The sequence below is a fragment of the Amblyomma mixtum genome, chromosome 1, assembly GCF_055824585.1.
Source record: "Amblyomma mixtum isolate Tamu chromosome 1, ASM5582458v1, whole genome shotgun sequence".
In the NCBI taxonomy this organism is placed as follows: domain Eukaryota; kingdom Metazoa; phylum Arthropoda; class Arachnida; order Ixodida; family Ixodidae; genus Amblyomma; species Amblyomma mixtum.
In genome coordinates, this window is record NC_143012.1 from 199,103,836 (window position 1) to 199,128,922 (window position 25,087).

The 25,087-nt window shown below is 45.0% G+C and overlaps 1 protein-coding gene across 1 annotated transcript in view; it reads right to left on the minus strand.

The window, feature by feature from the left end:
• Positions 1-7,505: 7,505 nt before the first annotated feature.
• LOC149370515 (MAM and LDL-receptor class A domain-containing protein 1-like) overlaps positions 7,506-25,087 on the minus strand; it is a 196,959-nt gene continuing 179,377 nt past the window's right edge. Inside the window, exons 62-70 of the mRNA XM_089577902.1 lie at positions 24,202-24,338; positions 22,578-22,692; positions 21,551-21,634; positions 15,385-15,564; positions 13,975-14,106; positions 11,801-11,944; positions 9,284-9,398; positions 8,049-8,104; positions 7,506-7,798 (exon numbers count right to left, since the gene is read on the minus strand). Of these exons, the coding sequence (XP_089434028.1) occupies positions 7,785-7,798; positions 8,049-8,104; positions 9,284-9,398; positions 11,801-11,944; positions 13,975-14,106; positions 15,385-15,564; positions 21,551-21,634; positions 22,578-22,692; positions 24,202-24,338 (977 nt within the window). The 3' untranslated portion in view covers positions 7,506-7,784. The remainder of the gene's footprint in view (positions 7,799-8,048; positions 8,105-9,283; positions 9,399-11,800; positions 11,945-13,974; positions 14,107-15,384; positions 15,565-21,550; positions 21,635-22,577; positions 22,693-24,201; positions 24,339-25,087) is intronic.

Here is a 25,087-nt window from a genome sequence, read left to right on the forward strand (position 1 = left end):
CAGGCCCATGTGATGTGATATAGAGTAGGTTTTTCGTCGCAGCAGGGACATTTCTCCGCATATTACGTAGGGTGCATTTTGTTTAGTATATGTAGGTTTAAGAATGGGGTGGAGCGCATATGGCAGGTTCTCTCAGATCATGAATGGTAGCTTACCAATATCCCTGAAGAGAAAAGTATACAACAGCTGTATCCTACCGGTACTCACCTATGGGGCAGAAACGAGGAGGCTAACAAAGAGGGTTCAGCTTAAGTTAAGAGCAACGCAGCGAGCTATGGAAAGGAAAATGATAGGTGTAACGTTAAGAGATCGGAAGAGGGCGGAGTGGGTGAGGGAACAAACGCGGGTTAATGACATCTTAGTTGAAATCAAGAGGAAGAAATGGGCTTGGGCAGGGCATGTAATGCGAAGGCAAGAAACCGCTGGTCCTTAAGGGTAACGGAGTGGTTTCCAAGAGAATGCGAACGTAGCAGGGGACAGCAGAAAGTTAGGTGGGCGGATGAGATTAAGAAGTTTGCGGGGATGCAGTGGCGGCAAGTGACAAAGGACAGGGTTAATTGGAGAGACATGGGAGAGGCCTTTGCCCTGCAGTGGGTGTAGTCAGGCTGATGATGACGATGATGATGATGATGTAGGTTTGGGAAAGAGCCTGTTTGTAATTGTCTCCAAGTGACAGCTTCCTCTCTGCTGAGAGATTTGTGCGGCGGGAGATATCGCATTCGTCCGCCTCTGTAGTTTTGTAGTATGGCTGAGTATTCCCTGCGTGCTGGCTCGAGTTTCGCGCTCTCTTCGGATGCTCGGAAAGTAATGTATCCTCGAGCTATCCTGTCGGCCTCTTGGTTCCCTGCCACCCCCGTGTGCCCCGGTACCCACACAATTTTGTGGGGGATCTTGTCGTTTTCTTCTTCCTGGTTATTAATTCTGTCGCTCGCTGCGAGGAGTGTACGGAGCGCGTGACGACCTATCCTGCCATTCAAGTAATTTCAGCAGGCTGTTTGAGAGTCCGTGAGTATTGTTAGCGACCGCCCGGTTCTATAGCCCTCCGCCACCGCTAGAGCAACGGATACTTCCTCGGACTCTGCAGCTGTGCAGCCTCGGAGAGACGCGCTGGTCATTTCGCGTAAAGACGAATCGACCGCTGCCGCCACAACGATTTTGGTGGCTCCTCCTCTCCAAGACGCGTCTGCATACACGGCCGTGGCTTGAAGAGCGTATGTTTTCTCAATGAATTCGGCCCTGGCTTCTCTTCTGCCTCGATGGAGGTTGGGATCCATGTTTCTTGGTATTGGCGCTACCTTGCGAGTCTTGCGAAGCCCGTCGGGGATGGTTTTCGACCTCGTCATTTCTCACATCTGCTCGCGATATCCGCGCCTCTGTAGGAGCGCTCTTCCAGTCGTCTGCAACAGCCTGAGTTTTTGCGACTCAAGCTGGGCCTCTCGTAGCTCCTCAAAGGTGTTATGTAATCCCAGGGCCATGAATTTTTCTGTAGACGTGTAGCGCAGTAGTGGGCGCGCTGTCTTATGCGCTTTGCGTAGCAGGACATCCGCTTGTTGTATTTCGCTTTGTTCAGGCACTGGTAGGGTAGGCTGTGCGTGATTCGACTAACTACTAGGTTTCTGACTAGTATTAGTGTGTCCTCTTCACGCATGCCATGTCGCCTGTTGGTGATGCGGGTGATCATGCGTGCGACTTGTAGCGTTGTTGCTTTGAACAGGGTAAAGTACTGCGCTGGGTGGATCCAACCCATATGCCCAAAATTCTTATTGTTGTCTTTTACGGTATGGGCGTCCCTTCTATGTAGACGTTGAGCTTTAGGTCCTCGTTGTTTGGGACGGTCCGGTTTTGCTTGCCTCTCCAGACTCTCGGCAGTTCCGATTTCTCGGTCGAGCATGCGAGTCTTCTTTCTGCGAGGTATTGCTCTACACAACAGGCCGTTTGCTGTAGCCTTTTTTCCTTCTCTTCGAGGCAGCCCGTGTTTGTCCAGACTGTTATATCGTCAGCATACATGGCATGCGTGATACCTTCGATGTTCTCTAGTTTTCGAGCTAGGCCTATCATAGCTACGTTGAAGAGTATGGGTGAGATAACTGACCCTTTTGGTGTTCTCTTGTTTGAGTGCGAATATTGTCCGATCGAAGGTTTCCTATGCCGAAACGCTTGGCGCGTGGCGGGCGTCCCGTGTGTGCGGTTTTTATTTTCTTTGGCATCTGCAGTCGCTTTTTTTACTGCAGTGTTTTAGAGCGCAGCTCTTTGGCGCGCGTTTTGCGACGTCGCCATCGCTGTTGGCCATTCGACGTTCTTTGTGTTCATTGGCTTCGGAATTGACGTTTTACACTCCGATCATTTTAAGGGAAGGAAGTGCGAAAACTGGCTCCCTTGGTCACTGAACGCCTGAATCGCGCTGTTGTGTTCTTGATGCGGCCGTATGAGCCGTTGCCTAGCAACCTTCGCGGTGGGCACCCGAATCGCACAGTACAGGAAGGGAGGAAGTGTCAGGAAAAGAAGAAAGAGAAAGAGGGGCAGTAGTGAAGAAAATGAATATTGTATTAGAGGAAAGGAAATTACGCAGCAACTGTCTCGTACATCTCGGTGGACACCGTCATCCGTTTGTAGAGGGAGGGAGGAAGCGGGAGTGCAAGAAGAAACAGAAATAGGGGCCGTAATGAAGGAAATGAATTGGAGGAAAGGAAATTACAGAGGAGGCTGCGCCGCTGCGCGGAGGAGAGGCCACAGCTGGCACGATTCCAGCGCACGGACGGACACCGCGAGCACGGACGGACACCGCGAGCTTTGACGGACACCGCGAGCATGAGCCATTAAAGGCTTTCGCCTTAAAATGAAATATACACTTTCACGAGCACATACTGGCGTTTCGAATGGGACGGCTATAAACGGCACTGGAATGGATTCGAGGAGATCGTTCTTTCTGCAAACATATCGGCTGAGCAGGAAGGAACCCTGCCCTTTCATTTACTTCTTGGGCAAACTTCGGGCCCTCCGACAAACGGCAAAAGATTGTTATTACCGCCGCCTTTTTGTATTTTCCTGTACAAATGCGATTAAACGGAAAGGCTGAAGCATAGGTAACCGATCGGGTGCAATAAATGGCTGAATTTCACGAAATCCTTGCTAGTTTACTTTCCTGAAACCCGTTTCTGAATTGTGGTCATTCCAAACCACTCTGCATGCAGTTCGGTTTGAGACATATAGATTTCTCGCAACTGACGCCGCATACAATGACAACCTCGACTCGAACCGAACGACGCCGCCACCCAGAAAAGCTTCAACGACACGTCCTACCCCGACAAAGCCGTGACCCGACGTCGAAGACGACATGCAACGCAAGAGCCAGGACCTCGGACTTAGAAGTCGTTTTCTACGGCTAGAAAGTTACCGCTGTAGTCGACACAGGAGCCCATTAGTCTGTGATGAATAGAGCGTTTGCCACAGAGCTGAGGAAAGTCACGACCACTTTGGACGGCCCACAAATTCGTACCGCAGGAGGTCATCTTATTGCACCATCAGGGCGATGCAAAGCGCGAGTGACCGACCATCAAGAAACATACCTATCCTGCGACCATCGTAGTGTTAAAGAAAGGTTCGCGCAACATCATACTGGGTATGCATTTTCTAAATGGACATCAGGCAATAATTGACCATCGATCCAAGCTCATCACGCTTTCGACGAACAAATCCATCACTTCGATGACAACCATGATACAGCATGTTGGCCTCAGTGCCCTGGATGTACAAGTGAGCGTCCCACCCCGATCAAGGGTCATGGTCATCGTAGGTACCACGGATGCTAGGAAGATGAAAGCTCTCATCGATGGGAACATGGAGTTTCTTCTGGAGCGAGAAATCGGCATCGCAAGTGGATTGCACATTTCGGCCAAGCTTAAGCGGTGATGACAAACTTCAGCCAATACCGGAACGTTAACCAAGGAACAATCATTTCTTCTTTTGATGAATTATTTGACGTTCGCGACACATTCGCCCTCTTCAATCGACGTCACGAAGACTTGCCTAATCAAGCTCACAAGCATGTCTTCGACCTAAACCCAGCCCTGCCCCAGAACAAACAAGACCAGACCCCCAATCTTTTTCAAAGCTGCAGCGGGCATTTCTCGTCATCGTCGAACGTTCGACAATTGCGGTTTGGTGGGCGTCGCATTGTAACAGACCAGTACGCCAGACCTCTCTACCGAAGCCCCTACCGTATGTCACAGCGAGAACGACAAGCCATCAGCGACCAAGTGGAAGAAACGCTTCTCGACGAGGTCATCCAGCCATCGGGGAGGCCCTGGGCGGCACCGGGTGTTCTTGTGAGGGAGAAAGACGGTTGACTTCGATTCGGCACCAATTACCATCGCTTGAGCACCAAAATAAAGACGTCTGCCCTCTCCCCCGCATCCACGACGCACAAGACCGGCTCTGCAGCGCCAACTATTTCTCATTAATGGACCTCCAAAGTACCTACTGGCAAATTAGGGTCGATGCAAGAGATGGCAAGAAGACCGCATTCATCACTCCGGATGGCCTCTTCGAGTTCAGCATGATGTCATTTGGTCTCTGTTCCGCACTAGCGACGTTTCAGCGAGTAATGGGCACAGTGATGACGGGCCTGTAGTGGCAAAATTGATAGCTACATTTTGATGAAGTTTTTTTCACCTAGAACTTTGAAGGGCACCTATAAAGGCTTCAAGAAGTACTAGGCGCAGTCAAGTAAGAGAAGAGAGAACCTTGAAGTATTAAGAGAAGTGCCACTCTGGCTATAAGAGCTGCAGTTCCTAAGCCACATCATTAGTAAGGAGAGATTACGCCTAGACCTGCAGAAAACAGCTTCTATCGCACTGTTTCCACTGCCAGCCAATAAGAAAGCTGAGCGCATATTCCTCGGACTGTGCCCGTATTACCGACGATTTGTGAAAAAAGTTTTGCGCTTCGCCGAGCCTCTGACACAGCTGGTAATGGCAAACGTGCTATTTAAGTGGGAAGCGCCGTAAGCAGCCTTCAAGGGACTTCAACGTCGTTTACTGTCCCCACCGATCTCTGAACACTTTGACGAACACGCCGTCACTAAAGTTCATACGAACGCAAGCAGCGTGGGCCTGGGTGCTGTCCTCGTTGAGAAAACCGACGCAGTGGAGAATGTGATCGTAGACCTTAGCCGTTTCCTGTGCAAGGCCGAGGCAAACTATTCGTTAACTGAGAAGGATTGCCTTGCCATCATCTGGCCTAATCAAAATTCCGCCGCTACCTCTATGGAAGACCATTCAAGGTAGTCAGCGATCACCACGTACTGGGCTGGCTTGCCAGTTTGAAGGACCCCTCCGGCCGCCTTGCTCGATGGAGCTTGCGTCACGATGAGTTTGACGTCACCGACTTTTAGAAGTCTGGACGCAAGCATTCTGGCACCGAGTACCCGTCGCGAGCCCCTGTTGATGCACGCCACCGGCGACGATGAGGAAGCCTTCCTAGGACCCAACAGCTGCAGCTCTTTTGCACCGAAGCAACGCTCGAACCCTGACCTACAGCGCCTCATCGAGTACTTGGAAGAAAACGTTTCTTCCCTTCCCGCATCATTCAAGCGAGGATTTTCTCCTTTCTGTGTCCTGAATGGTGTCCTCATGAAGAATAACTTCGCGGCTAACAAAACAGCCTACATCCTTGTTGTAACTGCAAATCTCCGCGACGTTGTACAGCCTTGATACGTTGAGCCGACAGCTCGCCTCCCCCGCTGCATTCAAGAAAGTATTAGAAGCCCTGACTGTCTGCCGGTATTGCATATTGTGTCAAAACCTGCCGAGATTTTCAGCAATGAAAGACCCCTTCAACTAGACCAGCAGGATTTCTGAACCATAATGAGCCCCCCCCCCACCCCCCCACCCCTCTAAATGCCCTTTCATGAGACAGGCATATACCTGCGTGGCCCTTTCCCGATGTCAACATCTGAAAATAAGTAGATCATCTTTGCGTCTGACTACCTGACCAGCTACGCCGAGGCAAAAGCCCTACCGAGTGGAACAAGCAGCAGAAGTCGGCAGATTTTTCGTGGAGTGCCTTCTTTGGCGACACGGCTCCCCCATTGTGCCCATCACGGACAGAGGAGTGGCATTCACGCCGGAACTGACGCAAGCTATCCTGCGCTAAGGCCAAACAAACCACCGGCGGACAACTGCAGACCATCCGCCGACGAACGGACTGACCGAGCGCCTGAACAAAACCATCGCTGAGATGCTCGCCACCTATGTCGATACCGAAAAGAAAACCTGGGACGTCATCCCGCCGTTCATCGTCTTCGCCTACAATACGGAGTGCAGAAGACCACACAGATCACGCCTATGAGGCTCGTCCTTAACAGGGAGGCCACGACCACGCTAGACGCCATGCTGCCCAACGTTACAGAAGATACCATCGTCGTCGGCGCCTACCTTCAACGCGAAGAAGCCCGAAGACTTGCCCGATTACGCTTCAAAGACGAGCAGCGGACCTACGCCAGACGCTACAACCTTTCTACATGCAACGCGGAATACAAGCCGGAAGACCGAGTCTTGCTTCGGGCGCCCATTCGCCGCTGCGGTTGAGTGAAAAACTTTTGCGCGGCTATTTCGGCCCGTGCGAGGTTCTTCGTCGGGTAGGTGAAGTGTACTATGAAGTCGGCCCCGAGGAAAAGACTGCAGCCCAACGACGCCGAGTACGACGAGAAGCTGTCCATGTCCTCCGTCTAAGGCCCTGTTATGCGCACTAAATTAAGCTTTGTTCCCCCTCTCGGTGTTTATTGTGCACAGTTCGTCTTATCCAGGGAAGCCGATTCTAGGTTGTTCCTTACCGCTGCAGTAACTTTGCATGCCATATCTTTAAAGTTCACTACCAGCTTTAAATTTAGCACGGCCGACGACCGCCGAACACGCTTGTTTCTTTTCACCGCCTCCGAGTTATTGGGTGTGGATGTAGGTCACTCCAATAGTGTCGTTTAGAAGCCTTCTTTTGCTTTCTTTCTCACAACCTGAACTAACGTCATCACTACATGACATGGCTATGTATTACTGATTTTATAACTTTTTACTGTGTTCCTAGCCTTCTTTTTGTGAGCCACCTAATGTATAAGATATTATATAGTTTAATTGTTATGCAAGAGTCACCACCTACTGTCTTGTTGGTGGTTTTATGGCCCCTGTAAAGCTTTTAGAAAAAACTATTTGCATATAAACCCGCCGTAATCTTTCTGAGAAGAAAATGAAATGAAATTATGTACGCTTGGAATGACGGTAAACATCTGGCTATGGCCACGAAGGGGAAGGTAAAGCGGACATGTACCTATTTTCAAGGTGTTCGAAGTCTGTCCAAATCACAAATTTTCGTTTGTCATGAGTAGTGCCTCAAGGAAGTTTCGGAAGATGTCGACCCCTTCCAGATGAAAAGCTTGTGTCGTGCAGAAACGGTTTCTTAGGAGTATACATGGCTGGGTATGCTGTGAATGTCTTTAAAATTCTGTACAATGATTCCTTTTTCAGAAGTCGTTTTGTACATCATCAGCATTTATTTATACTTGCAAATGACGCCGCCTTGTTTGCACAAAATTTAAAGCTGGAAGCCTTCGTTGAGGTAGATGAAAGGCATTCAATATTTCTACAATGGGCATACATAAAGCACACGCTATGAATGCAGTCTTTGTAAATAAATTAGAAGTCTTCCGTATGCCGGCCCTTCCTGCTTCACAGGCTAGAAGAAAGCTGCACACGGGTAACAGCGCCGAAGATCTCTGGCAGAGGCCTGGAACGTCAGTTGAAGAGTCCTAGATTAAAAAATAAGAGAAGAGGAGGTGACTTCAGCTATACATAGAAAAGGAACAACCGTTTTGTGCAGGTAAACCATACCGCAAGATATGTGCTGAAAAAGTTGCTCTATTTAACACTTATTTAAAATAATAGTCTCCTGTTCACTTTTTGTGCTCTTGTTCACAAAGAGAGACATAGACGATCACTACCTAGTGTCTAAAATTTGTTTGAACAGCATCTTCTAAAAGCCCGAATATTTTTACTCACTTATCTTGTCGGTTGAGGCATCGTATGAAGGGTTGTCGACAAACAGTGGTGAGTTCCTGAACGAAAGCACAAAGCGTTTTATTTATAAACAGGAAAACCTTTAGCACCAACACTTCAGGCCACGGATTGGCAGACTCTTTACGAGAAGATAAATAAAACAAGCCGTACAAACAAAGATGAATTGGACCTGCAGTGTTCCGCTGTTTAAGTTGAAATTGACATAATCGGCATTTTTATAGAAGTTACTGTTCTTTAAGCAAAGAATTCAACACGAACAAGCCATCTTGAATGCCAAGAGACAAACAAGCATATCAATTTCTTTAGAGGAAAAAAGCAAGATTGATTAGCATTTTAAAGGTCATTCTTGGTGCGTTTGAAGTGAAATTCAGCAGCGGTAGTGTTGAGCTTTCGCCCGCTTAGGTCGCCCTATTTTACTGTTGGTGTTCAAATTATTAAGACGAATATTAAGAATATTAAGACGAATTATTAAGACGAATAGCTTTGAAGGCTTCAGTGGCAGCAAACCAGAATCAGAGAGCGCTACATCCTCTCCTCTGAGCTGGCTACATTTCTTTTTCCAGAAGTGCCTTTCTCCATGAGAAGAAGCTTGATATAGAGCATTCGTGCACAGCTTGCGTCAATTTGCCCTGCATTGCCTACCAATCATTTTCATCGTCTTTTTTCGGCGTCGATGGTAGAGAATATTTCTCTTCAACAAGAACTTCCTCTTTGTTGTTTCAGTGAAACCTGTGCGTCTGTGTCAACACTTAATGAGTTTCATGGCTGCGTTTAGACTTCCTTACTAATAATATATGGAATTTATTTGCATATGGCATTCGAACTTCATGCTTCAAGAACGAATCCTGCTGCTAGCTGTTGTTGTTGTTGTAGCCTACGACAGAATGGCACATACCCCCTCTGGGGGATCGGCCAAGAATCGGGTGGTAAAGGTTGCGATGGCCTTCTTGGCGTGTCGCCGGTCTACTTCTTCATCGGTGTGAGAAAAAGTCGCAATATCTACAATACTGTAGTGGTCACTGGTGTCGCTTACTATATTTTGGCGAGGAAAGATATCTAACCCCGATAAGCCAATATTGCTGTCGCATTACCGAGGTCAGGTAGTGTGGGGCACCCGCGGTGGTGTTTTTCTTGCGGTTGTTTTGGTATTTCTAACTTTTGCTGAAGAAGAAAATAGCTGTGAATGTTAGTGAAATATCGTAGTAATGTCTACTCACTGAGACTGAGAGACTCGTCGCCGTTTGACGAAATCAATTGCAAGCACGATGGCGAGCACGATGACCGCCAAAACGATGACGATGCCTGTCACGATGTTACCATTTAATGAAGGCCCTGTAAAAACGAAAATGACCGCATTAGTAAAGGTAGAAAATGCACAGTATTTCAGATCAGTTATTGGACATTGCAATACTGTTCAGTGAAGATAGCTGCAGAGAGAAATTTAACAGGGCAGTCCTTATGGGCACTGAACATAATACCGGCCAAATCGTAAAAGCTTTATAAGGCCCATGTTTATAGAAATAAAATAAGGCCATGCTTATATAAAGGGAGTTGTGTGTGTCCTTTACAAATGCAATGTTCAATTCCATGTCCAAAACACTCAATAATAAGCATCTGTGATATATTTCTAATATCAAGCAGAATTTCTATTACGCATGGGCAGCCATAAATTAAAGGATTTTTTAAAATATATAAACATTGAGAGCATTTTTAGATCCTTTGTTTCCAACTCTGTATGTGGAAGTGTGCTTTAGTTGCTGAGATTCTGCACTGGGTGAAAATGGCAAAGATTGAAAGAGTGGCTTTTCTGACGGTTCTCAAGAAGCTAACTGGAATCTTTGCTTGAAAGATAATTACTGATCGAATGCACCGCATTCCCTGGCATTCGTTCAGTACAAAGATGTGTGCAATGTTCTTTTTCACACATTTTGTGCACATCTGCGTAAAAAAGAAAGAGATAGAAGAAGGTGAATTATTCTGGTGGCAGATTTACGTGGCTCATGAGGAAGAAAATTATCTGTTCAACAGTTTTTCAAAAATACAAAACAATTTAAAGTTTTAGATTTGTTGTTTTGGGAATGTTGAAATGAGAGAAGCGCCGTCTCAAAAAGCTCTGGAAATGCAAAGGATTATAAACATCGTAGTCGACTTAAATACAGAGTAGTATAAACCTAAAAGCACTCCGGGTTGGTGTCCGAGACTACCATTATAAGAAAGGTCGACCTTTCGCAAGACTAATTTCACTGCTTTGGGACGTAAAGACAGACTAATATGATGCGTCTTCAATGTTTATGATAAGGTATAAAGCATTGTGAGTCGCCCACTGTCTGCCAGAGATAATGTTTTCACATTAACCAACGAGATTTGCGGAATGTTTTGGCAGCAATGATAAGCTATATATAGTGTGGCATGATTAGACACACTTGTAAGAACTTTCGTTCAATAGAGATAGGACATTTTAGCAGGTATGACTCGCTAAATGTGATCCGGATTTGTAATCACCGGTCTAGCCATAAGTAAAAAAATGATTCAACAGGATGATTGCTGGATGCCCCAGTGCCAAGATGTTCTTGTATTTCTTTTCAGTGCAGTTCAATAGTTATTTGCATTGCTTCTCCCTCTCCATCGGTATAGGTTTTTTCAAGGAAGCGAAGTTGCAAACGACAAGTGCGGAGGTATCTTGAGGCGGATAGTAGTTAGGTGCATTCATCCTTGTACGAAACCAGAGTGCTTTGGTCTTTATTTTAGCCTTCAGGTTTGACAGTTCAGTTGCGTGCGCATTATGTTTAAGAGCTCTTCTACTAAATGAAATGTCCGACAGAACTGCTCCTACCTATATTACTTCTAATGAAAACTATGACGCGCGATTAGACCCTGGAACAACAGTTTTTCTGCTGTTAGGCCTACCAACATGTGACCTGAGAAAAGTTATAGTAGTAGTCGAGCAATAAGCGCTAATTTTTTTCTTCATTTGCACCTAGTTTGAGTGTAAATTTTATTGAAGTGGTGATTTTTAGCTTTAATTCTCTTTTGGGCTTGTAAAACTGAGTACCGTTATTCTCATAATAATGTGAATGAAGAATATATTCGCATCATAGAAATGAGTATTAAAAATTGAAATAAGGAAACTCTTTGTGGCAACGTTCATATGAGTTTAAATGCAAAAATTCACAGGAACACATAATTACGGTATGTGTTGTATATGCGATCACACTGGAAGCTGCTGATGCCTTCAAAGGAAGTTACGGCACTTCCGGTCCGGTTTCGTCATTTCCCTCCAGTCGATGAGAACCATCCGGTACGATAATGTCACTTCCCTCGAGTCAATCAGTGAATTTTATGGTTAACGGCACATTAATTTCCCCAACGATTCTGATGCTATCGCTTTATTCAAGCAGGCTGTTCACATGAAATGCAAAAATATGTTAAGAAAATTCCTCTCGTAATCAGCGATAGCCGTATCTCATGCTAACTAAACATTAACTCAAATCAGATGTCTCGGTACATTTATAACTTGAATTACTCCAACACACGCGTCAAACTCTCTTTTGCTGCTATTTTAAGCTCCAATAACGAGTGAAGAGCAGAAAGATTTTGCTTTGCTTTTCTTGGCTGCCGCTGTTTGCGAAAATATTTCACACAGGCTGACCTCTCACCAGCCGCAATGAAGTACTGTGCGTATAAAGGCAGCACATTATTTTTTATTTTCACAAAAAACATTCTCGCAGCCTTACCTACTGCAACCTCCTCCTTTTTTCCTACGTCTGGCAGCTCGCAGCGACGACCTTTGTAGCCATGTTTGCAGTCGCAGCTGGGGTACGGCGCTTGTGGTGTCCACCCGCAGATGACATCGTTACGACAGAAGAAACTTGGGCACACTGCGAAAATGAGAACAGTAAAATTGAATTTCATTCCGGAATCTTGGAGCCGTTCATTTTACCGAATAGAAGATGGCGTTGAGCTGAACAGTATGAGCGGGCCACAGTGTAACGAGTTTCAAACTATTTCGTTCCCTTAGAGCTTCCAGTGTGCGACATTCTCATGAGTAAAACGGCAGCTGTGATTGCAGAGCTCAGCCTCTTTCAAATAGGATAAATTTTTTAATTCACTACAACACTGAAGAGAACAAAACGAGTTATATGATGATTGGATTACGGACGTAAATCATAAAGAGAAAACATGAAACATGCCAAATGCTCAAATTTACATGGTCTCTGTACGCGGAGTTCTCGGCTGTAGGTTTGAGATCTATATTTAAACTTTAGCGAACGTGCTCATAACGAGGCGCTTCCTGCGTTGAAAAGATGCCTCTCTAATGCATCCAGTGAGAGGCTACGGTGGTGACAGCTTGGAGTGTGGGCTGATTTCTACCTGACATATACGCTCTACATTTGTGGGCCTTGTAGGAATACTAACACAGAATCAGAACCCCTGGATTTAAGTTGCATCTTAAGTGGACACTAACCAGATTGCGCAGTCATCCTATAGTTCACTACCCGAGTCAATTCGGCCGACACTCTGCATCCTTCAGCCGGCACACAGAAAACAAAAACATCTGCTAACGTTTAAAAATTGTGCAGCAAGCGCACGGAATGTACGGATACTGAGAACATGACGGTATACATCTTGCCCTAGAAGCAGAACAAATAGTGACCTTCGCTCGCAACGCATTGTTTACGAGACCGGTAGAAACCCCAGCGCCACAAAGCGCAGTTGGCCTCTCGGCCATCATATCAACTGAAGACCTCGAGCCTACCATTTAAAGTGCCAAAATGACACTCAGCGCCAGCGAACGCTGAATGCTGCAGTACCTAAAGCTAGATTGTCCTACACTCCATCCCTGTACAATACCTATCATGAAGAGCACCCTATCTTGCTAAGAAAACAATTCATATCTATAACGACTGGGAGCTCTCATTAGGCGATCTGATATCAAAGCCCATCTCACAAGCCTGCTACACTTTTCATCCTCTTTAAATGTATTGAATGTTGTAGAGGAAGCGCCGCGCTTGGAATGGCATCCTGTATCGAGCCTCCTGAACAAACAGCAGATCGAGAACTCATATTCTTGTCGAATACTTAATGCCTTACCTGTTCCTATTCTGATGAAAAAGACATATTTCTCAAAAAAAAAGGTATTAAAAGCGTGCGAGAGGAACCAGAAAGTCAACTCCGACACATTAATTCATGATTTGTTTCAATCAAATTTGTTTAATTCCTTCCAAAAAGTTTGTCGACATCGTATCATTTAAAAAATTCCTTAAGGTTTTATTTTTCGAAGATCACACATTTCATTAAGGAATATCTGTAAAGCAAGTTTTAAGCGTTATCTTCCTGCGCGCTGTGCGAAGAACCTGAAAAGATTTATGTCCATTCCCAGTTCGCTTCTCTCTAGTTTCGACTGTGAGAATCATATAAAGTTCTGCTGTTTTTAAATATGCGCCAATTTTGGCCTGCCTTTCTTCATCTGTCTTTGGATTAACTCTAAGGTATGCGGTATTGGTCAAAAAATTTCATATCAGTGGCAATGTAAAGTCGCAAGATATTTCGAACATCAAATCGGGCATCACAGTGGCTTGGTAGGGTAAACAAATACTCGTTTGTATTTGTTTCGTCTTATCTCCTTTGTACTTCCTAGTGCGTCACTTTCCCTTCAGAATCGTTAGTCCCCAACTCACAACGCAATACACTGAAGCACAAACTTGTATGGACCCCAGACATTTAAAGTGTAACTCTCGTTTTTCTTTCGCAGATTCTTGCAAGAGTATGGCCTTAATGAGTACTGTGCCTGCACTTCTCCTCTATAATAGCTAAAAAACACCAGATCTGCAGCGTTCAACATTCGACTATCGCTTGACTACGAATGACGCCCTTACTCAAAACCACGCGGCAATAAGTGCTTGCTTACCGCGGCACAGCGCCTCATCTGATCCATCAGAGCAGTCTTCGCGTCCATCGCAGAGCAAAGAACGTGGAAGACAGGTGCTCGGTGAGTGACTGGCACAGAAGAACTCGTCTTCTTTGCAGAGAGATATGCTTCCTGGAATCAGAACCGAAGTCATCTGGTTTAGCTTGTCAACATTTAAAATTTAAATGCGCAAGATTTGTATACATAGTTGCAATTTAAATGAATAGAAACCAGGACCAGCGAACGCAAACTGAGATAATGGAGTTGTTATTTTGGCTACATAAGGCATGCTTTGAAAATGCGCTACGATGGAATTGTTGTAGTTCAAGTTTTTGCAATGCTCCGATAATAGGAGATCAATAAATTTATCTTCTATATCTTGTTAAGCGGTCTTTACTACTCACGCAGGTCACAATGTGAACACTCCATGTCAAATCTCCATAAAGAAAGGCAGGGACCAAGGCAAAAGATTTACACGTCGTTCAGCATTCTTCGCCTATTGCGCGATTTGTGACGCTATACAGAATTTTATGAAATCATAAGAGTATGGCACATTTCATCGGGGTAGTCATTCTTAAAGATGGTATTCCACTTCGATTCGCTCCTGTCTATGCATAACGTGAAGTAAGTCATAAAAATACGTCCAGCGTCTGTGTTCCTGTGGTGAAGAAGCCGGTTGGGCCTGCTTTCCTCGCTTTTTCGATTGTTCTAATTCACTGGAAGTTCATACGAAATAAAAGATTGAACAACGGTCGTTACGGATGAAAAGAATAAACATTTATAAATACTGTGGAACCTAGTGGCGGCAAGAGAGAATTATTAGAAGAATTTCACCTCAAGGCTGGGAATAAGCATTCCATATCTAAATGAGGAAACATAGCTTTCTTTTACTGCGTCGCGTTAAGGCTTTTCGGAAGCACCCTATAGTCATCGCGTTCTGGTCTCACGCGTAAAATTATATATACAGAAAAAATTTTAGACAGCCGTGTTTGCAAGAGTATTCTGGCTGCTATGTTACTCGCTTGTAGGAGTTAACTTTTTCGCTTCAAATCTTGCGAAAGCCAGTTACTGCTTAAGAAAAGCAAGCGTGGCGCAAGAAATAACATCGGAATTTCATTTAAACGCTGTCAGTCTTGCTGGATAGACACAGAGGGCGTCTAGAAGAGGTCAGTGATCACTACCGAGACAATCAGTTATTTTGCAGCTCGCGTTGATATTATTTTAGGTGATTTTTGTAAACTAGTGGTGAAATAGTTCTCATTTTATTTTTATTTTTTGCTGAGTAGGTGTGTTTGACTTTCAGCGTCAGTAAAAAATAAAAAAAGCAATGGTGGTAATCTAAAATTGATGAAGGGCAAACCTAAAAAGCACGTAACAAAAAGAAACAGCGAACTGGAAAAGTTCACGTACCGCAGTTTTCATCAAGGGCATTAGGACAATCACGAACGCCGTCGCAGAGCAACACTGCTGGAATACAGGTGCTGTCGTCTCGGCAGTTGAAGTAGCCCCGATTGCACTGAAGTGGAGGCCTTGTTGGTGGTGCGCCTTTGGTTGTCTCCGATGGAACCTCAGCCGTAGGCCATGGTTTATCTGAAATAACATATCAGCCGGTAAAGGGGAGTTTCGACGAAGATCAGTGATAAAGATGTCAGTGCTATTTGCATTATTTGGAACATTAAAATTTCTTACGTCCCACTTAGAGAGCTTAGAGTTTTTATTTATGTTCCAAGTATCCTGAAATTTTGTTTGAAAAACCTGTTCATTTTTGCTTATCGAAATGTACGGAAATTTGTTTACAGTTTTTGTTTTGTTTAGAGAGAAAATTTGTTTAGCTCATCAAGCGATGAGAGCCGTGATCCCAAGAGGCGACGGCGCTCCTAGATTTGAATATATTACGAGTAAAATTTCACTCCTGGATCTAATACCCGCTTACTCCTGATGCGATGGCTCGGCAACTTGTTATTTCGGCTGCCGGGCTCAAGGTCGTTCTACTGAATCGCAGCTGCCCCAGTCGTGTTTTGATGGAAACAAAATTTACACAGAAAGATATAAAGACCAATATGGAAGGCGGGGATGCTAACCAGAAGGTAGTTCTGGTTGCCTGCCCTGCACTGGGGAAGACAGATGAGAGGAAATAGAGGGGGGAGGGGGGCGACCAAGGCTACCAAAATGGCCTGATGGGTTATGTTGCTGTAGGCGCAATTGTTATCCTAAAACAACGTCACGGTGAATCTTTTCAGAATTTTTTGGTGCTGGATGAACGTTCCCTGGTCAACCACATTTTTGATATTAGAACGTCCACGTGGAAATCCGGACATAAATTTTGGATATATTTCGTATTGCTTCAGGTAGCATTCCATGCTTGATAGCAACACTCTTTCCATCCTTTGCTGACGCAGCTGGCAAGTGGAATTGGACGGTATGACCTTGGTGATTGATGGGAGGGGTGATTTCCCAGGTGTCAAAAGTAGAACCAGACGACTGGTCTTCCATTCAATAGGAACTGTGTCCTCACTCCATGACTTGTTATAAGAAGCCAAAAGAGCCCATCGGGCCTCTTGACCATGATTAGCAAGTGCGGAGTACGTCAAACCTTCGGGCGCTGGCGATGACCTCCTGCAACAAGCCAGTGCAGTGTCAAGTTCATGCATGGAGAATGGGAGATCCATCCGTCAATTCCGTGAGGATGGAACATTGCTGCATTTAAGAGTTGCGGGTACATTCGGTAGGCTTGGTATTATTCTTGCCCAGCTTTACTCCTTCACCAGCATCACCCCTTTAAAGGGTGAACCTGGTGTGGTGACGTGCAAAGGCCACGAACGACATTCCAAACGCATGACGGAGACTTCCATGGATCGACCGTTTCTCAAAATAACCTCCAGCGTTTTGCCTGCAGGGCTTCAATTCTGCGCTGAATTTTTCTGTATGCGCCTTGCATCCGTAAGGTCGAGCGTGACTTTGTGCGTCAGTATCGATGTTCTGCCCTCCGTCGTAATGTTTACAATCGCTGTAATTTGAGATTGAAGCTCGGCGTTCTTTGCGATAGTGTTAAAGAAGGCGGTTGCATTGTCCATTGCCTCCTTAATTTTTTGTTTGAAACCTGTTGTGAAGCCTTCACTGCAAGCATCCTCCATAAGTTCTTTAAAAGCTATCGAATCGATGCACCGCATACGTGTGGCTGACAGATGCGCGGAAACTACGGTAATGATCATGTAGGTTGGGATATGGTCGCTGCTATGGGTTTCTACATCCGAAAACTTCCGGGCGCTGCTGGTTAGGCATCGCGAAATGAAAGCAGAGTCCAGAGAGCTGCTGTAGGTCACCCCTCGAGTGTAAGTCGGAGTTCCACCATTCAGGAACTGAAGACCATGGCAAGAGGAGAAGTACGCGAGCGTTCTTCCGCTGAGGTTCATCCTCACGCTTCCCCACATCATTAAAGTCGCCTGTAATTATCCATGGAACGGATGTGACTGCCACGCAATCTCTCATTCTTACGGCGTCGAAGCAGCCAGACTGCGGTATGTGCGGAGCCACAAGCGTAAACGTGAAGGCGCGGCTCTTTACTGGCAAGCAAACTTACTGATTGTCATTGTTGGGGGGAGCCGAATGTAGCACATACGTGAATTCACATCGGATGTAGACGATGACATTGCTGGTTCTGTTACACATAGGTGATGAAACTCCTCGTAACCGGATATTCGAAAAATCTTTGGTACCGTCGGTTTAGAAATGAGAAGGATGGGAAAGTGATTTTCGTAGATATAATGTTGAAGATCTGAAATACGGTACTTGAGTCAGCAGGCATTCCATTGAAAAATAGTCTTGCCTGACTTCCATTTGACAAGGCGATTTCCTCGAAGCAATGGTGCCTTCTACTTTAGAGCTGCAAGAACTGGAGTTAGCGCATCCAGTACTTGCAGCGCATTCTGGGTACTGGTGCGCGCATGGCATTTATTATGGACTTCAGCATCGCAGTCACTTGTAGATCTTGGGCATGGACCAGATCATGGCTTTTCTCTTAAAAGGCAGTAGATGCAGGACATTGGGATCGCGGCACCATTCCTCACCCAGTGGACGTGCAAGGTTTCGGCAGCGATGGCCAAGTAATGTCTGCTGCAGAAAATCCGGCTTCATCACCAATTAGGCTGCCTAGATTTAGCGCGGCAGGTGGAGGAGGAAGTAAAGATGCAGGAGTGCTCCAGGCCTCCCTACCAAAAGTAATGGCTTTCTTAGAGGACCTTCGGAGATGGGAACGACGTCGCCGCACCTTAGCAGCGGCCTCTCTATGCTTAGAATGATCTCGCACCATTTGCTTCAGCCCTGCCTGTTCCTTTTTCAGGCGGGGAACGTCTTTTGAGGGAGAATAGTAAAGGCCACGACCATTGGCGCACCTAAGACCAGACGCGCGGCAAATGTCGCCCCTATATGGCTCGGAGCATTTAGGGCACATGATCGATGAAATTAGTGCAGACACCACTAACGTGCCCGATCTTCGCGCACTTCCGGAATTGAAGTGGCTTGGGCACGAAAGGACAAACAGGGTGTCGGAAATGCCCAGCTTTCATATACGATGGTAGGTAGTGGCCCTTAAAGGTTAGTTTTGTACATCTAGATCTCCCGAGGCCCTCAACTTGCACTTTGAAGTGCTGCTCGACGCTGGCTTATTAAGATAAGCAAATCGGCATCAGAGATGGCCACGTTGGCGCTGTAAATGATGCCGGCCATAGTGCTGCTGTCTTAGATGATATGGAAGCATGCACTGATGTAGCCTAACTTGTTGATGGTGGTCAAACTTTCCAGTGCATCATTGGCGATTACGTTTCTGTAGCGGATGACTGTCATCTCTTTAATCTTTCCACGGACGAAGCCTTCAAGGAATACTGACGTGGCTTGCCTGTTCAGGAGGTTGAGCTTTTCGTTTCGTGTCTCCAGCACAAACAAGTCGGTATGTGTCGGGGGACCTCGCGCCGTTGTGATCGTAGACGTACTTTACAAGGACCAGCCATCACATCGGTGCCGCTTCCGCTTGGCCTTCTTACTAAGGACCCGTAGGAACCCATCGTTGCTTTGGGAGGCATCACTAGCCACCGAGTATTTCATGGTGGCCTAGCTGCTTGCATCACTCAGGTGGTAGAGACGTTTCCTTTGAGCGGCCGCTGCCGACCCACCGCTTTACAAAGGTGGCACACGAGGCTCCACTTCCATCGCCGTATGTGAAAGGGAGTGGCGCCTCCCTGGTTATTGCCCAAATTTGAAAACTGCAGGCACCATATGTGGTCTAAGGCGCGCTAAGAAATCCAAAGGGGTATGGATTTGTCCGAAATCCTCAACTAAGGGGCCGAGCATAGACCGTGCGGAACTCAAAACGCTAAGCCTCACAAACCATAATTATGAACATATGGAAACGAAACGAGAAGTTATAAATGTTATCAATAGGGAAAATGCATGTGTTTAAATAATGGAGGATATCTCTTATTTCGTGGTAAAAAAAAGTTAACAAGGAGAAATGACTCGGTTCCACACGCAAGTTGAAACTTTCTCCCAAAATGGCAATTCAATAATATAATGTTTATAATAGAGCGCTACGAGACCTGCATTGCTTCAGTGGTCAAAACATCCCGCGCTGGTGAGGAAGGTAACAATGAGTTTTATAGTGATGACGGATTTGTATAAATTTATCTCTGAGTATCCTACTTAGTCCATATTACGTGAATATATGTGATCTCATGCATGCGATACCTAGTAAGTATTCTAAGGTGCAATGGAAAATGTAGTTGCTTCTGTAGTGCGGGAATAGGCTAGTTAATTATCCATGAGGAAAGTTCTACAGCGGGAAAGGCAAGGAAGGACAGACACAAGCGTTTGTGTGTCTTTCTCATGTTGTTTCTTGCGTTTACAGAGGTGTTACGTCCTCTCCACTGATTATTGCTTTGAGAGCTGTATTTCCTTTTCTGATAATTAAGTGGTAGCATGATAATAACTAGAATTAAGTTATTTCTAAGCATTCACCTCTATTAATATTTCCTTCCGGAAAGTTTATGATAAATAATATTCAGTTTCCCCCGACTTTAAGCAGTGTTTCGCACGTCGTAACGGGTATTCGTGTAGGCTGCGGCGGTGGCGTCTAAATTCAGTGCAGAGCAACAAGAAGACGTTTCTTGTACAGAAGTATTGGAGCTATTTTGCCGAAACTGACGAGTTGGCCGTAAAGAGTTGCAAAGGACTGTTCCCTATAATGCGTTTCGTGCACTAAGTGCCTGCAGTTCGCATAGCGTTGCCCTTACTTATTATAGCCTGGATCAAATACATCGACGGCATTAACGCAAGGCAATTGGTGTCACAAGCTAGATGTAAATACACTAGACGCTCTTCATATGAACAGCTTGGCAGTCTCGATTTTAGTGAATGCATTATTGTGAAGATTTGTGAGGTCATCCAGACACCAAAACTGCACTAATATATTCTGGTAACATTTAGGGCAATGAGAAACTATAATATGCTGCTGGATGATGATATCAACCTTTTAGGAACAATCTCAGTGCTTGAGTTTACAGAGTCTTGGAGACTTAGGGACTGCAGAAAAAGTGTGGTAAGGCACGTCAGGACATTGTTCTGCTTGTGAGTAGTGGGTTTGCGGCAAGATACACAGCTTTCGGCTGCTAAAGCCAAACTGGAAAAAAAATTCTATTATTTGCGCACTATGTCACTCATTGGATTGTTGCAAATATTTAGATCGCATCGAACAGGTGGAAAGTGCACATTGAATTGCGATTATCTGTTTGCAGCCAGCGCTGCGGTGAATGATGATGAGAGATTTTTCTTTGAAATTATGTCCACGCTCCAGATTTTACCTGAACAGATTATACTTATGCTCTCTGTGCTTCGAAGAGTCAATTATTTTTGGCTCGCTTTTTGAAGCGAAGAAGGCCATATTGCCTAGTGGGGGCGAGGGGGGGGGGCAACGCGTAAACGTTTTCGCTGCTTCACATAAACGCAGTGCCTAATAATAACTGCGCTCGTATAATAGCTTCGCTGAGGTAGAAGCTAATATAGATATAGTCATTTGAAATATGTAAGTATTTAGTATTTCATTAGGTCCTTTAATATCTAAAAACAATGTGTTTTATTAGGCGCATTAACGAAGTAAAATTGCTTGGCCAATAATTGTTTTTTATAAACGTGATCTTCGTATGACGAGAGAAGCACTGGGCACCGAAGCGCCTCTAATTCACGACTTCGCTGCTGCTGCTCGAAGCTATTCTGCGTCCTTTATTGGATGAGACGAAACTGCGACAAAATGAGCATAATGAATCCTGCATTTTTACCAGAAGCATCGCCTTCATCAGTTACTCAGCATCATATATTTGCGTTGACCGTCAGCAGGGCGATATATACGACCATCTTTTAATACCATTTTCTACATATTTTGAAAAATAATTTCGTGGACATTAAATATTGTACATTTTTTAAACTTCAACACCTGGCGAACTTGCTTCTTTTCTCGTACCATCGAAAATTGTAAAGAATTTTTTTAACAAGCTATAACAAGATAATCAGCATTGCAACGCTATCTTGCCTGTCGTTGAAGTCACCGGTGCTTTCTTGGTCGTAGGTTCCTCTGGAATTGGAGCTGTTGTTGAGGCTACGGATGTTGTGCTTCCTGCAAGAACAATTTTTATTCAAGACAAACACCCCAGGAATGTTGCCATGCTAATAAGCTATTATGCTTTCATGAAGCAGTGTTTCAATAGGTTTCCATCAATTTAAGAAACAATTCATTTTAGAGCGGACCTCCTACGGGCCCGTTCCTCAGTTCCGCGTCGTAGTCGTCGTGGCGTAATAGGTCACCTGCCAGGCGGCGTATTACAGGTGGCTGATAATATGACAGATCGCATGTTAGCAGGTAGTAACAGGGCGAAACTCTACCTTTCACGACGAGAGCGAAAGAATAGACGACCGGAGGGTGACTAGCAGCGTAACACACCACGTGACATCTGTTGGGCACAGGTGTCAGGTGACGTAGGCGAAGCTGCGCTCAAATTTAGGGATACCGACTATTGTAATCCAATGGCAATATTTTTAGAAGACACAATAACACGCGGCTTCTCTTCGTGATCCCGCTGAGAACCATACATAAATCTAAAATCCTAGAAGTCACGGCCAATATTGGCTCTTAAATGAAAGCGCTGGAGCCGCACCTGATAACATCATTGATTTCAGAATATCAGTACAGTATAATAGACTGGTTCCAGTAATTTTCACATCCGTAAGGCGTAAACACACCGTGATAACATGTCATTCTAGAGCAGACTATAATGAATAATGCCACCGGCTCGACTCTGAAGGTAATTCCTTGCTGTCATTTCGACCCGACCAGCAGCACAAGCTGGAACTCGTGCATATTGATGCAGAAAAATGTACGGCCCCGTTTCACTCTTCAGATTCCTACCAAAATACGTCACTGCAAGATCATGATACACATACCCTAAACTATTCGTGCTCCTTCAGATGAAATCTCGTACGTTTATAAGGTCTTCCTGCGTGGCTTTTGTATGCATTAGAATACACGTGTATTTACTAGACGTCATCAAGTCAGCACGTACCAGGCTGAGGAGAGCTTGTGGGAGGCGGCGGCACATCACATTTGCCAGAACGCACCTCGATGTCGTCGATAGCAACGTCACTAGCACCACGTCCTGTTCGCCCATTGATTACAATCTGCGGTAGCGAAGGCAAAATATGACTCTGTCAAAAGCACTGAGCCACTAGGTACAGAAAATGAGGGAATACCTATTCGCATCTTGTCTTTCGCATTATATTTATTGGCACCATTAAATTATCAGCGCTAAAAGGCGCTGGGGTCAGCGCAATTGCTGAATAAGTTTGTCAGCGCTCATCATAGTGAACTCGCACTCTTTATAGGCAGTAAATAAGCAGAGTGTTACATGAGCAGGAACTAGTATTTTATTCTCCACATCTGCTTCAACTTTCGACGCGTGGTGAGATGGGAACTGCTGATAATTTGGCGCAAAGTTTGAGCCTCCAACGGAAGCAGATTTATCTTGGATCTTATTCGAGCACTCTCCGAGCAAAAGTTCAACGTTGGCTCCAAAGGCTTATTATGCTGCATGAGTGGCGAAGGATACTAGTCTTTTCCTACACTAGTTATCTTCCTCTGGGTGTACTGTAGATGTGTGCCCGTTGTTCGCAAGAGAGCGCGAAGTGGATTAAGAACGTGCATCTATTCGTTTTCTCACACTTGTGGCGCCACGGCAAATGGTTGCTATTGGTAGTCTAAAGCAGGTTTTGGTTCTAACTACTTTTTCTTTAAATATTTGTGAAAAAGCCGAAAATGGGATGCCCAGATGCAGTTTAAGAAACTGTTTATTTATTGCGCACTTTCTACTTGAGTTTTGTTAGCGAAACGTAATCCACGCACGGTAAGTACTAGTACGTTTTGAGATCTATTGGTCCTATTGCCTTATACTGTGAGCTAACAGTTCTTTTACAGAATTGCTTTTGACATATTAAAAGCTATAGTTATTGCAATTTTTAGAGGAAAATAGCGTTCACGACATTTTGCTGAGGCTTCATAAGAGTTAAACTTCGTTGTTTAGGAAGTGCCGTGGTCAGAGATTCACGTGCGCACCGCACCGAGAACAGTAAAGAAACGATGCGCAGTATAAGAGTGAAATAAATGGAAGAAATACAGGCTCATTATGTATGCATCTGCTCATTTCCAGGTTACTCGGGAGAAGAAAAGATTGTACATCTATGTACACACTCTTAATCACAACGAAGAAATCCTCTCCATTCCTCATTTTAGTTCCTGGTCTCAGGAAATAGCGAATTCTTACACTGGATAATTCAATTACAGGCTCAGAAGGAAGATATCCCCGGCAACGTTACTATTAGCTCAGGAACGTTTGTTTATTTTTTTATATTCAGTGTATTCCAGCATTCAGGGAAAGGCTCTCTAAAGGAGAATGCAAGTGAAGCGTCTGGGATGCCATGTCTTCATCAAACAACACCCATTCTTTGATGCATGGTGTTTAACCGCGAAATAGCAGCATTAGAACACGGCTATCAAATGTATCTGACACGTATCGAAGGCTGCAAGAAGAGCCTAAGCGAAGCACCAACCACGAAGGCTACCGAAATTTATGTTCTGGTTCGTGTGAACCTCTTTGGCTAGCTAAGACTCCTGACACAATATCAGGCACTCACCGAAAACTTGGAAGGGGCGTCAATGCGCTCAACAGAAAGGAGAGACCACTCATTGGTGACTCTGGCTTCCGCGACCACAGGCTGTCCAGACGGCAGGCCAGTCTCGTCAAGGAAAGAAACTCCTAGGAATACCCCCGCTGCGAAAAGAGGAAGAGGTGAAGCGATTGAAGAGGCGATGGTCTTAATTTATTTTATACAGTTGCTTGCATTGCGGAATATTTGCAGAAATGTGAAATCAATTGGCTCCAGCCACTGGTATACAAAGAAATGAAGCCGTCCTGATCAGGTTTCATTATTATATAATGGCGGATATTGCGCAAGGAAAAAACAGGGTAATTTTAGGGGTGGGGGGGGGGGGCAGAAATGTAGGCAGGCCTTGCAACCATATTACACGGTTACGTTTAAAGTAAAATGCACCCTTGGCCAAGCTAATCACAAGATGGCTGGCCTACAATGCAGCATACTTTATGTAGACCTGACTGATGCTGGCAGGGTGATGAAAAATGCTAAGACCAACTAATTTAAGTATCTTGAAGCTTGAGTCTGACTATCCGGTGCAAAAAGAAGCTAATATGCTAAATATAGGTAATTTATCCTCCTCAATACTAGAGTAATGCGCCAAACAATGTAAATATGTTGACTTCTCCGTTGTCCGGCCCATTTTTCTGGAAATTGAGTTTGACATGGCACAATGAGTAGCGGGGCATCAGAATGATTCTGTGTCCTGCCGAATGATGCAGTTATAATTAGCATTGGCTTTGTTTACTGCACTGTTCAGAAACATAGGTCGAATAATTATTTAGAAAATCTAAGAACTCTATGTTAATTCCTTTAATAAACACCTAAGAAGAAACAACACAGGCAGCGGAATGTTTTAAAGCCATAT